General features: G+C 38.9%; 1 protein-coding gene and 1 pseudogene across 2 annotated transcripts in view; one reads left to right on the forward strand and one right to left on the reverse strand.

Moving 5' to 3' along the window:
* Positions 1-14,575, reverse strand: part of FARSB (phenylalanyl-tRNA synthetase subunit beta) — a 58,059-nt gene that overhangs the window by 16,183 nt on the left and 27,301 nt on the right. Inside the window, exon 15 of the mRNA XM_081095495.1 lies at positions 12,815-12,932. Coding sequence (XP_080951621.1) covers positions 12,815-12,932 — 118 coding nt within the window. The remainder of the gene's footprint in view (positions 1-12,814; positions 12,933-14,575) is intronic.
* On the forward strand, positions 3,334-3,858 carry LOC308522231 (small ribosomal subunit protein eS24-like; annotated as a pseudogene). The gene has a single exon. The product of its transcript is annotated as a small ribosomal subunit protein eS24-like (transcript).

Consider the following 14,575-nt stretch of genomic DNA (forward strand, 5'->3'; position numbering starts at 1 on the left):
TCTTATTGAACTATATGTTATATATACTTTTTACAATTAAAACAGGAAAAAAGCAATAAATGAAGAATTAAAACTATGTAATTATAACCATAAGCCAGAAAACTCCATACACAGGAAAAAGATAAAGCAAATACACTTACATGTTAACAGAGGTTATGTTTGGACAGAGATAATTTTTTCAAGTTTCATCTATTTTTCCATATTTTCCTTGATTATTATATGTTATTCTACTTTGAAATACTGAACTTAAAAGTGGTTATATTTTCAAAAAGGTAATATCGTTTACTTGCAACAGTCCAAATGAACCCTGATGGGTAACTGGATACATAATTGTGGTTCATCCATACAATAGAATACTACTCATCAAGAAAAAGGAACAAACCTATTGATAGAGCTGACAATTTAGATGAATCTCAAGGGTGCTATGCTGAATGAAAGAGGTCAGTCTCCAAAGGCTACATATAACATGAGTCTATTTGATTGTTGTTGTTTGTGTTTTTTGTATGAATCCTCATGCAAGGATATTTTTTCCATTGATTTTTGAAGAGTGGAGGGGGGGAGGGGGGGAGGGAGGAAGGGAGGAAGGGAGGGAGGGAGAGAGGGAGGGAAGGAAAGAGAAAGAGAAAGGGAGAGGGAGAGGGAGAGGGAGAGGGGAGAGGGAGAGAGGAAGAGGGGGATAGGGGGGAGAGAGGGGGAAAGGGGGGAGAGAGAGGGAGAGGGAGAGGGGGAGAGAGAGAGAGAGAAACATGGGTGTGACAGAGAAATTGATTGGTTGCTTCCTGTACTCGATAGAGGCCGGGATCAAGCCTGCAACTGAGGTCCATGCCCTTGACCAGAATCGAACCCAAAACCTTTTAGTCTGGGGGCTGATGATCTAATCACTGAGCAAAACCGGCTAGGGCAACATGAGTCTATTTGTATGATATTCTGGAAAAGGTAAAATTATAGCAACCAAAAAGAGGTAGTGTCTGACTGAGGTTAGATATGGAGGAAAAAATTTGACTATAATAGAAAACATGAAGGGTTTTCAGGGTGATAGAACTGTTTTATATCTTGTAGTGATGGTTACAAAAATATAAACCCATATTAAAGCTTTATTTTTTTAAAAGAAGCATATAGCATATAAAGGTAGACTCAAATTCAATGGTGATCATTTACTTTATAATGGGTATATACACTTGTGGCCCTTTAATTAATTCTAGAGGAAACCACAATTCTAACACAGATACTGAATGAATGTTAGCTTCATTTTGCTTTTCAAATTAGGAAAAGAGAAAACTAATGTCTATTAGGGAACAAACTGAAAATAAAAAAGCTGCTTTAAATTAACACTCGAGGCCTGGTGCACAGATTCGTGCACCGGTGGGGTCCCTCGGCCTGCCTGCGGGGATCAGGTCAAAACCGGCTCTACAACATCCCCTGCGGGGTCACAGATTGCTAGAGGGTGGTTCGCGGGTGACGCACCCCAGAATCGGGCTCCCTCCTCTCTGGTTCCAGTTGCATCACCCAAAAACAGCAGCTGCCAAGTCACCGCAGCTCGGTAGCTCCTGCGTTGAGCGTCTGCCCCTGGTGGTCAGTGTGCGCCATAGCTACCGGCCAGTGGGCTGGTCACTTAGGCTTTTATATATAGAGATGTACTGAGCAAAAGTTCTTCCACAGATTTATTCTGAGAAGGAAAAATTCTGAGACATCCTAAATTAAATTATAATAGGCTGTAGGGTACAAGGAAGAGACAAGAAGGGGTTGATCAGTTAACAGCAGGAGGGCCAGAACCAACAAATGGCTGCTTACATTCCTGAATATATGCTGAAACTGCATTAACTTTCAGGTGGCAATTTCCTCAATTATCTAGAAAGAACAGCCAATCACCAAAAGACACCACCAGAAGGCACTGCATCCTGGTTACACACGCACTTTCCAGACTGCTGCCCACAACCAATCCAAAACATCAAGTATTTCCTGTGGACTGTGCACCTATCCCAGAACTGTCCCCAACTTCTCCTTTTCCAGCCCCCCTTATCTATAGCCAATGTAAATTCTTTCAAAACAACTTACATCTTTCTTCTCCAAACTCATTGTATAAAAGAGCCCTGTAAGCCCAGGACCATGGACATGGTGTCTTCTCCATCCAGCCCTGCTACTGGTGGCTCAGATTGCATGCCCAGGAGCTGGTTCTTTCTCTGGCTAGCATGTAGCTCAACAAAATCTTTCTTTAAGAAACACTTTAGCCTCGAAGGTTTTTGATTAACAATTCCCACTGCATAACTGACACAAAATACTGAATGCCTTTTACCTTCCAGATGTCCAAATAAAATGGGTATTTCAAGACACTGTTCTCACCTACTAAAGCAATTTATATGAAAGTAAGCACATAAATGGGGTAAAAAGAAAAGGGAAACTAATGTTAACTATCTACCTGTCTATCAATGTATCTATAATCTTATTTAATTTTCAAGACAATCATGTAAGCTAGGTTTTATTTGCCCTATAAAATAGAATGGAGAAACACAAGTCCAGAAAGATTTTGCACAAAGCCAAGCCAACTGGCTGGAGCTAACTATATTTAATTACATAGCTAATAAATGACAAAACCAGGATTTGACCAGAATCATCTGACTCTAAACCCATGGTCTTTCCATGATACAGTGGCAATCTCTAACGGATTTGAATGACAACAAATAATATAAGGGTAAACTTATATATGGTTATATATCTACCTAATATAGTCAAAGATATCCATTCCTGAAATGTTTTTTATATGACAAACAGATGTTTGTTCTAAAGTTTTCTAAGAATTCTAGGTAAGCAACTGGAGTAAATTATTTTTACAAGTTAGTTAACTAAAGTTTCTAGCTATCAACAATATTGTCACTCATGGAAAGTGTATTCTAAGTTAAACACTGACTGACCACACATGGAGAAATAACTGTTCTTGGCATGTAACATTTCTCAGTACCTATCATGGTCAAGGCACTCTTCTGTAGAATCCCTGGAGGATAACAGTCAGAGTCAGCACAGGGCCTGCACAAACTAAACCCTAACAATCATTTTCTGAATAAATGAATAAAACCTGGAAAGGGAGGTAAGCACATACAAGTAACTATTTAACAAGGCCAAGACCAGACAACTGGCCACATTCTATGTCAGCACAAGAGTCAGCGGATGCAGGAAAGTGAGTACTCTCTCTATCATTTCCATTTGCAAAGATAAAGACATTTGGTATCTAAAAGCTTTACCTGAAGGTGTAAGAATACAGATTAATATTAAAATCAGGCAGCTATAAAACTTCAAAAACTCTTTTCCTCCCTGGCTGCCTGAAGACCAACCTTCATCATGAATGACACAGTAACGATCCGGACCAGGAAGTTCATGACCAACAGACTACTTCAGTGGAAGCAAATGGTCATTGATGTCCTTCATCCTGCGAAGGCAATAGTACCCAAGACAGAAATCCGGGAAAAACTAGCCAAAATGTATAAGACCACACCTGATGTCATCTTTGTGTTTGGATTCAGAACCCACTTTGGTGGTGGCAAGACCACTGGCTTTAGCATGATTTATGATTCCTTGGATTACGCAAAGAAAAACGAACACAAACACAGACTTGCAAGACATGGCCTATATGAGAAGAAGAAGACCTCAAGAAAACAGAGAAAGGAACACAAGAACAGAAGAAGAAAGTCAGGGAGACTGCACAGGCCAATGTTGGTGCTGGCAAAAAGAAATGAAATGTCTTGCAGTGAGCTGGAGATTGAACTACAGAAGAAGTAAAGATTCTTCGGTGACTTTATCTGTGATGGTTGTGCAGATTTTTCATGAGAGGATTAATAAAAAAAAATAAAATAAATTAAAAAAAAAAACACCTCAATAAACCAATCATGTGCATAAACTGAGGGGCCTGATTCCTCTGTAGGAAATTTCAATCTCTCCCTCCCTCCCTCTTTCCCTCTCCCTCTTTCCACTCCACTCTCCATTCTGAAGGGGGAAAAAAAATGAAACGAAACAGAACTAAATTATCCCTTTCATAACACTGAGTTGCTCCTGGGCATCTCTTGCCATGTGGTACCCATTTGTTGGTGTCACATGCTTCCACTTGAACACAAAGACACGTATTGAAACTACTTTGTTGTTCCATTTTGCTGTGAGAGAACAGCCCAACAGTAATGCCACCACTCAGAGAGCTTAGCAACATAAACTGGAAGCTTTGTTTTAGTAACCTTTGCTTTGAGATACTTCTTTCCTGATCTTCAATTTATGTAAAACTTACCTAAAGAGGAACATCTGGTTTAAAGAATTAGAATATTAAAAAAAACAAATTAAGCCGAAACCGGTTTGGCTCAGTGGATAGAGCATCAGCCTGCGGACTGGGGGGTCCCGGGTTCGATTCTGGTCGGGGGCATGTGCCTGGGTTGCGGGCATGTCCCCAGTGGGGGGTGTGCGGAAGGCGGCTGATCGATGTTTCTCTCTCATCGATGTTTCTGGCTCTCTGTCTCTCTCCCTTCCTCTCTGTAAAAAATCAATAAAATATATTTTTTAAAAAAACAAAACAAATTAAGTGATTTTGATAATCAGAATAATAAAAATATAATAAAAAATACAGGACTTTTCAAAAATTATACTCCAAGAAAAGTTTCAGGGTGTTTATAGCACACACATTTTACACACACACACACACACACACACACACACACTAATGAATTATAGATTGTTTAGATTCAACTTTGCAATATTTTTAAGATAGGCCACTAACTTTTAGGGCATTGTACTTATTAACCCACCATAAGAATTAAATTAAACTCTTTATTTAGGCAGCCCCTCCCAACTCCCACCAATGACTGGCTGGTTTTCCACATTTCCTAAGAACCCCCACTCCCTCTAGACTGGCTTCCTCACATCTTGCTAAGATAGTCCTACTGCGGCTGAACTGAAAAAAGAGAACAATAACCACATACCCCATTCCTCCCACTCCTCCCTGGAGAACTGTGAGGTGTGGTACACTGCCCATTTCCTAGGATTCTGCACCCAGGGACCATGCTACATCACAGAGCTCACTGACTGCATGCCACAAAACAAGAACCATTTAAATTTCATGCCAAAATTAGGGTTTGTTGCAAATAACTCAGTTCTTTATAACTGACTCAGTTCTTTATAACTCAGTTAACAGACCTCTTGTGTCATGCCATCAAACAATTCTGCTTTTTAGACGGGTCTGCCAAGTGTGTCAGCCTAAATTACCAATGTATTTCACAGACTTCAAAGGACTGCCTGGAGAGGCTGATCTACCCACCCAGAGGAGGGGTGGCTGGCTACGCTTCTGTAAGCTGAAAGATCATGCCAAATTATTTCTTTTTAAAGAGAAAGGAAAAAAGAATGCTAGAAGATGTCCCTAATACTACTACAACCCAAATATTTAGAATAGGCTCTTGCTTGGTGTAGATCCTCCTTCACAAAAGTACCAACGATTAAGAGCAAATCAGGGGTGTTAGGTTGTGTTACCATCGATGGCACAGACTGGAAAAGGGCAGTCTTCAACCTTCCCATCTCTACTTCCACATTCACCCAGAAGCCAATATAGATGTCAAGAGAAAGCCTACTGCAAAATCAAAAAGGCTTCCAGGGTAATCACTGGCTTGTACTGAGCTTGAGATTAATAGTTTGGCCAACCTCAGAAAATAAAACAAAGCACCTTGATTTTTAGTCTTTTCCATCCAATAAATTGCTTTAATATTGGTGCCCAAGAGATTGGAGTTTATACATTATCTCTTGAAAAATGTCAGTGTAGTATTAAATGATTCACAAAAGCTAAAAGAATCTCCTGAAGACATATACCTTAAAAAATTACACCTAATATGAAAAAACAGGACTGCAAATTTGTAAAAAACCTTTTTGGAAAAAAAAGTTGACAAGATAGCAAACATTTAACAGGCATACCTATGGACCGACCAATTCTATTTCTAAAAATTTTTAGAAGTACATATTTTAGCAAAACCCTGGTAACAATCTAAATATTCATCAACAGTCTGAGTCAATAAATTATAGCATATCCACACAATGGAATACTGTGCAGCCATTAAAAAGAATGAGATGAACAGAATGTGTCCACAGGAAAACTGGATAGGTAAAGCATAATTCCACTGGTGTGAACTCAAGAGTACTTATCCACATATAGACTATGTACAGAAATGTGTAAAATGACTGCACGTGCATAGAAAATGTCTGGCAACTAATTCTAAGAGTAGGATTACAGAGAAGCTGGATATGTGTTTGTTTTAAATACCAAGATACTAGAATTACTTTTAAGTTAGAAATATATATTAATAAAAGTTCTTAAGGATATTACAAATATTTTCAATTTTAAAAACAAACATAATAAAAAATAACTTTCCTTAAGACATATCTATATTATAGCACCAAAATACAGATTTCATTTTTAAATAATGCTGAAAGCCAAGAAACAAATGTGAGGAAAACCTATGATCTTCTCAATGCATGAAGGAAAAAGTTGTATCCTTGTGGGTTGGCTTTTATTTAGTTAACATAAACCTGGAATGGATTTTTATCTATTAAAAAATATGCAATGCATGACAGAGCACATTATACTCACGTTAGCAGACCTTAACTATGTGGTGCCAAACATACTAAAATAACAGTCTCTATCAAAAATGATGTTATTTACACAATTAAGATGCTATCATATATATGAATGATGCTACTTCAAATATTGTTAATGTCAAGGTACCTTACACCCATATTTTTTAAATTATTAATTAGGAAATTCTACATGCCAAAAATATGAAGTAGTAAAATTAAATTAATCCAGACTGATGACATAAGCTCTCTTCAGATAACCACATTCCACATGTGGATGCTAGATAATCTTCCATTATTTGATGGCTGCAGAATTAATGGACAATTTCTCAGAGCTGAAGTATTTCACAAGCTCATAATTAAACACTTTTATTGAGCTCTTTATGAAGCAAAGAGTTACAGAAAAAACTATAAAGATCTGGACCCTATATTTTAGTAGATTACACAGTATAAGACAGATTGATGAATGGTAAAAGCCAAGAACAAATTGAAAGAACAACCCAAATCATAAAAGAACAGTGAATTAGTTATGTTCCCTGTAGCCATGGTGGCCCAGAGAGGAGAAAGGAACAAGAATCTTAAATATATATTGTGACTAAAGTTTAAAAAGTAAATTCTGGGGCTCATATCAAACTAGTCAAGGTAAGAAGTAGATCATTCTCTGATTTAGAAAATCAGCTTCAGGGAGAACATGAAATTTTAGAAGCTATTTAAACAGGGACGTGGGAAGCAGAGGAAATGCAGCTTGTCCAGGACTGCAGCAATGCTCTGGAGACAGGACCGGTCTGAGCAGGAAGTGAAGGCTTGGAGTAGGGGTGCCTGCTAAGGCAAGTGAGGGAACCGTGGCCCTTTGAGTGGTCAAGGGCCTCTAACCTATTCCATCTACTAGGATAATTAACACCCCAAATTCTTTAAGTGCAGTAGTTGAAACTAAAGTGCATGGCAATTTGATTATCAGGCTTCTCCACAGATATATGTCAAATTGACAAGATGGCTGTTTAGTGCTAACTCTACATCACCCTCTGTACGTTACAAAGCTGTCATCTTTCTTAGGCTGTGGCTCCTTTTAAACTTAAATTCAACCCAGCGATGCATTTTTTCCTGCCCTTTCAGTGAGCTTCTAGGCATAGTGGCAGTTTCAGAGACCATCATGGAATAAACTGTGATGGTAAATTTATATATATACATATATATATATATATATATATATATAAAATTGATTTCAGAGAGGAAGGGAGAGGGAGAGAGAGAAACATCAATGATGAGAGAGTATCACTGATTGGCTGCCTCCTACACACCCCCTACGGGGATCGAGCCTGCAACCCGGGCATGTGCCCTTGACCGGAATCGAAACCGGGACCCTTCAGTCCACAGGCTGACGCTCTATCCACTGAGCCAAACCAGCTAGGGCTGTGATGGTAGATTTCAATCTGCATTTAATAAAATGCCAGAATATTGGCTTTGTAAAATACAGTTCCTTTTCTGAGCATAAAGATTAGCAGTTCACAATTAGGTCCTCTGTTCCTCTAAAGTGGTTTTTTACTATTTTGTTTACAGTTTAGTTAGCCTTGACACCAAACAGAAAAAACAAAAGTATTAACAACTGGAACCAATCAGTAACTCACACAGCAGCCTGATTTGATAGCTTCAGGGCTGCCTCAACTGATTTCCCCTTTATAAAGCTAAAAATTTACCCCTCAGCAGTCTGCATTAACTTCTCATTCCAAAGATACACGCCACTCTACCCAACAAAAGGGATGTCTAATTTTTTTAAATGTTGCAGCAACTTCAGATCTTAAGACTCAATAAATGCAGTGGTTGGCTCAGCCTCAAAGAACTGGAATGTGTCTGAGTCTGAGGGGAAGTCTTAATACTTGAGCTGTGCGCCTGACTCAGCCATAAATGGGCAGCCAGCCTGCATCACAACATGACAGTCAGTTAAAAAGTCCACTTCAGCACAGGAAACTGGCCAATGAGGTCAAGCATGAAAATGGGGCTAGTAGTCTTCCATTTACTCTTACAGAAATGCAGGCCAGGCAAACCTGTGGGAGGCACTGAAATCCAGTACAGATTCCTTTTTCATTTCCATCTGGGAACATATGCTTGCCTATACAAACTGACGTGAGGCTGGTAATGTTGGGTATTTCCTAAATCTTACCAAACAAGTTAGTCACTTCCTTGTCTGTGCCATCAGGGCACCTTGCACATTCCCTCTGAGCACTATCTATCTAAAAATCTGTTCCCTGCTCTATCTTCCTCAAGACTGGCAACTCTGCCTCCTATTTTCTGAGCAGTTCCTAGCAATGAGTGATGAATGAGACGGCCTTGCTCACTCTTACCACATATTTCTGCCCCTTTGAATCACTAGTTTGGGTTTGCCCTCATGAAAATTTGAGACACTTTCATATTAACTGGAAACCTCTTTTATCATTTCCCTTTTGATGGACTAGATTTTTTTTCTTCAAAATAGTTTTTTCTTTAGGAGGAAATGGCTAATGTAAATCCAACAGAGAAATGCTTACTGATTTGAAAGATAGTAAAAACATATGTGCTCAATTCACTAAAAAGAAGTGAGTGATGAATTACTGAAAAAACAAGATTCTTATTTTTCTTAAGTAAATTCCCACAGTAGTACATTTTGGTTTTCTTACCCCACCCCACCCCCCAAAAAAGTGCACAACAGAAGAAAAACCAATTAAGCAAAAGTTAGGATAAAAATGAGCCCCAAGTGCACAGCAAGGTGACATTCATCCTTGAATGGCCAGTCAAGGTTTTCACGTCATTCTCAAAGAAACTGACCAAACTGGGATGCTAGGTATCTGGCGTTAGGGGTTGTTAATACCCTAATACAGTGATGGCGAACCTTTTGAGCTCGGCGTGTCAGCATTTTGAAAAACCCTAACTTAACTATGGTCCCGTGTCACATATAGAAATTTTTTGATATTTGCAACCATAGTAAAACAAAGATGTATATTTTTGATATTTATTTTATATATTTAAATGCCATTTAACAAAGAAAAATCAACCAAAAAAATGAGTTCGCGTGTCACCGGTTCACCATCACTGCCCTAATAGTAAAAGCAGACATTAAAAAGTGCTTATTATGTGGCTGAAATTTTTCCTGTAATCCTTATAACACATCTATGAAATAAATGCTGTCATTATCCCCATGGAACAGATGAGGAAACTACGGCAGAGAGAGATTAAATAAATTGTCCAAAGGTAATAGCTGTTGAGTGGCAGAACCATGACTGAAATCTGGGCTGCACTCTCTTCGGAACCACAGCGCTGGGCTGCCTCACCTAGAGAGTCCTCTGTGTGCATCAGATGACAAGCAGGGAATCCACAAGTACATATTTAAAATAATCCATCAGAGCCCTAACCGGTTTGGCTCAGTGGATAGAGCGTCGGCCTGGGGACTAAAGGGTCCCAGGTTCGATTCCGGTCAAGGGCATGTGCCTTGGTTGCGGGTACATTCCCAGTGGGGGTTGTGCAGGAGGCAGCTGCTTGATGTTTCTCTCTCATCTGATGTTTCCAACTCTCTATCCCTCTACCTTCCTCTCTGTAAAAAATCAATAAAATATATATTTTTTAAAATAAATAAATAAATAAAATAATCCATCAGAAAAGCTACTTTTGTTATAAAATAAAATCCAGGCCTATCTAAAGAGGAAGCACACTCCAAATAAATGAAAGCAAACCTATGTTTTCAAGATGGTAAACTTACCAAGAAGATGTACCTCCTCTAATTCCTCAAATCCTAGTGATATGATAGAAATTTTTAAAGAGAATAAACTATAATGGTGCAAGACAACAGGCAGAAGTAACTATCAGATGGAAATGGCTGGATGGAGAAAACAGAGCAGAATAATCACAACTGAAAACAGGAATAAAAGAGGTCTGCTACAAAGATGAGAATTATTCCTCCTAATGAAATCAAGTGCAGCAGAAATGCAAATCTTTGAGTTAAAAAGCATATGGACTGGCTTCTGAGGTTATTATCAGCACTGCCTACAGCACTAGTACCTAAGACCAGCTCTCAATAGGAGAGATAATCTCCAAGCCGGGGCCTTGGGGCAGAGTGGAATCTATGTTTAGGCCTTCCCAAGAAACACAGAAGGAAAAATCAGTAAATGCACCTCTACCCAGGCTGCAACACTGTGAGTGCCCCCATGTGCTCCTTGCCAACAGCAAAACCCTCCTGTGACAATTGTGAGGATCCCAGCCTGCTCCTCGCCCTCACCCTCCAGACTCTGAGCAGCTTGCCTGTGAGCATGCCCAGCTCTGCATAGCCCTATAGGGAGCCCTTTCAATTAGGGAAGAGGCGTACTGCTAAAATAGGATTCCAATACTTTTGAGGAAACCTAGTGTAATTAACCCAATTCTCAATTTATAAATATGTTTGAATCACCAAGGATCAAAACAATGTAAAACTCAAAGAACTAAGAAGAAAGAAAACAAGTCAAAGTTAACAGAAAAATTTGACATTGGAATTACAACACATTCTTAGTTAGTTGTACCAATGGAGGACTTGAAGCACAAGAACCCTTACAACTATTTATAGCCGGCACTGAAAATGGTTTCAGATTTCTATTATAGCAGATTTATTACCCAAAGAACACTCTCCATAGACTGATACTTAAATGAACGTTTATTCTCTAAGGATATATGCACTGAGATAAAAATCCTGAACTTAGCTTTAAGGGCAATATTTATGAAGGCTAGAAAAAATTTTTGTCCCTTCTACTTCAAAGAGCTGGTGTAACAATCAAAAGAGAAAAACGTATGCTTAAAAATTATTTTGGCTCTAGCTGGTTTGGCTCAGTGGATAGAGCATTGGCCTGAGGACTAAAGGGTCCCAGGCTCGATTCCGGTCAGGGGCACATGCCCGGGTTGTGGGTTCCATCCCCGGGAGGAAGGGGGGGGGGGAGGGGTGTGTGTGCAGGAGACAGCCAATCAATGATTCTCTCTCATCATTAATGTTTCTATCACTCTTTTCCTCTCTGAAATCAATATATATATATATATATATATATATATATATATATATATATATTTTTTTTAAATTTGTTTTGGAAAGTAAAAGGCACCACACAAATATGAGGTAATGCTGTTGACTGAAAACAGGCTGCACTCTGGGGAGCAGATGGCACCAGCTTTGGCTGAAAAGTTTGCTATGGACGGTCCACATACAGGAGGTCGAGAAAAAGGACTCTGCTTTTGTTAACTGATTGAAAAGAACACATTCTGAGGCCTGTAGTCTGGAGAAGACTCACTGAATAAACACTGCTAGGACTTGAACTATTAATTTTAGGGAACTAAGGAAAAACGCCAGCAATTTAGTCATTTGAGGGCACTGCTCACCAAGAGATGACCTCATATATAGCTCCAAACAGTTAGACTCATATAAGTTTATAGACACAGAAGTTTGAATGAGACATAGGAAGCTTGAGTAAGAGACTTCCTTAGCAATCAGGTGTAGGTACTTACTAAATATATATTTATTAAATAACCACCTCATTCCAAATGTTGAACCAAGCAATTTGCTGCACTAACAAGTCCAGACCATACTCAAAAGCGACAAAAACTGGTGAACACATCCACAGTCACTAACTGGCAAACAGTCACTAGTGGTGGTGAACAGTCACTGCTAAACCAAAATGACAAGAAATCAAGCACCTTAACTCATATGATACAAGAAATAAAGAAAGATTCCACAGTGCTTTTCAAGTTGAGGTTTTAATAGGGCTCTTCCAAAATGTTATTAAATTATTTGTTAAAATTGCTTTCTAGTAAAAGAAGTAAGCGATACAGTAACCAAATATCTGGACCATACTTGGATTGATTCAAATCAATCGTGAAAATTAAATTTATGTAACAATTCTGAAAATGTAAACACTATCTAGATATCTGATAATAAGATATGATAATTGCTATATAGGTTATTTTTAAAAGACAAAAATGGTGGTCCTTACCTTTTAGAAATAGATACTACAGTGTTTGCTGATGGACGAAATGATATGATGTCTAGGAATTACATTAAAATTATATGGGGAAGTGGGTTGGAGTATAAATGAAAGAAGCTTAGCCATGTGTTGATAATTGTTGAAGCTGCGTGTTGTATTCATGAGGGTAATTATACTATTTTCTCTACTTTTATATACAGTTGAAATTTTCATAATAAAAAATGCTTTAAGTATACAAATGAAAGGTGGCTCATTCTTACCTCTGCTAGAATCTTTTATTACAATATCAGAGATTTCAAACAGTTTCAGAGGAAGAGGCATCTTCCGATTCGCTGCTATGGTCTTTAGGAGGCCAGGAAGAAGGGTAGTGCGCGCCACCTACAGGAGAAGATGCAAAACTGCACTGACCAAATAGGAACCAAACATACATCCAGTACTTGCCCCCCTTATCCTCAGGAGATATGCTGCAAGAACTTCAGTGGATGCCTGAAACCACAGGTGGTATATACATACATACTATGATTTTTAAAATTAAAATCTTGAAGATTTCAAATATGTAAATGTTCATATCCTGCCTTATTTTGAAAATTGAAGTAGATTATAAGAAATAGAAATACAGGATGAGGCAAAAGTAGGTTTACAGTTCATATGAAAATACAATAATTAATAAATAATACAAGAATAAGTTTTATGTTTCACATACAACTGTAAACCTACCTTTGCTCCACCCTATATTTAACTAGATTAAATATGAATTAATCAAAATTTTAAAAACCAGGACCAGGGAAAATGTAAATGTAATTAAAACACCAGGACAATGAGAAAAACAACACAAATATGTAGGCGCTAAAAAAACTATGCAGCTGCTATGGGCAGGCTACGACTAGTTTCCGGCTGAGTAGCCAAAGAAGTACAAATAAACATCCCAGTTCTTTAAAACAAACATACATAAAACCGCAAAACTTCCCTGCTTTTGTCTGTGAAATAAATTTCTCACTCTAAGATATGAAGTATGTCAGCTGTCAAGACATCACGTTCCTGGCAGGGTTTTACGCGCAGTGGTATGACAGCATGATTGAGAATCTGGGCTCTGCAGACTCCAACACCATTATTTTTGGCCCAGACTCTTGCATGAGCTTCTTAAGCTGGGTTTTTCTGCTTCCACTCCTGCCACCTTATGGTCTATTCTCCACAGAGTGATCCTTTAAAACCTAAATTAGATCACGAAACTACCCTGCTCAAAAATCTCCAATAGGTTTCCATCAAATTTTGAATAAAACCCATGTCCTACATGGAGCCTCTCTCCCACCTCAGCGCCTGCTGTCCCCTGGCTTCCTGCACTCCAGCCACACACCCACACACCACAAGCAGGTTTCCATCTCAGACCTCCCCACTTGCTCTTTCCTCTGCCTGGTACATTCTTCCCATAGAACCACATGTGGCTACCTTACTGTCTCCAAATCTCTGTGCAGAGGTCCTCTCCCACAGAGGCCTGTCCTGACCACCTAGCTAAAATAGCAGCCTCTCCTAGATCCTGCACAAGGAAGTATAAGCCCTTAAAAGGACTTGCTAGATTGTGAGGTGGGAGAAAGAGAACATCTTTCCTATCACATTCAATCAGCAAGCTGGTAATTCACCTGCAACTTGCTACTTTCTTAAATATCCTTCACTTCCCCAAACCATACAAACAAAATTACGATGTTAAAAGGAAGCTTAACTTATTGGAATAGAAACAAGCTACTTCACAGATAACTTTTCTGAGTGTTTCTCATTTTATTTTACATATAAACCTTATTTGCTTATAAAAACCCACACTAATATTAAAAAAAACCCACACACAAACAAACCTGAATATGATCAAGCTTCTAGACCTAACTACCAATTTATTGAAAATACTAGAGGCCCAGTGCACAAAAATTCATGCACGTAGTCCAGGATCCCTCTGACAGCCTGGGAGCCCTCGGGGGATGTCCACCTGCTGGCTTAGGCCCACTCCCCGGGGGATCAGGCCTAAGCTGGCA

This window comes from Myotis nattereri, assembly GCF_964212035.1.
Source record: "Myotis nattereri genome assembly, chromosome: 7".
NCBI lineage: Eukaryota > Metazoa > Chordata > Mammalia > Chiroptera > Vespertilionidae > Myotis > Myotis nattereri.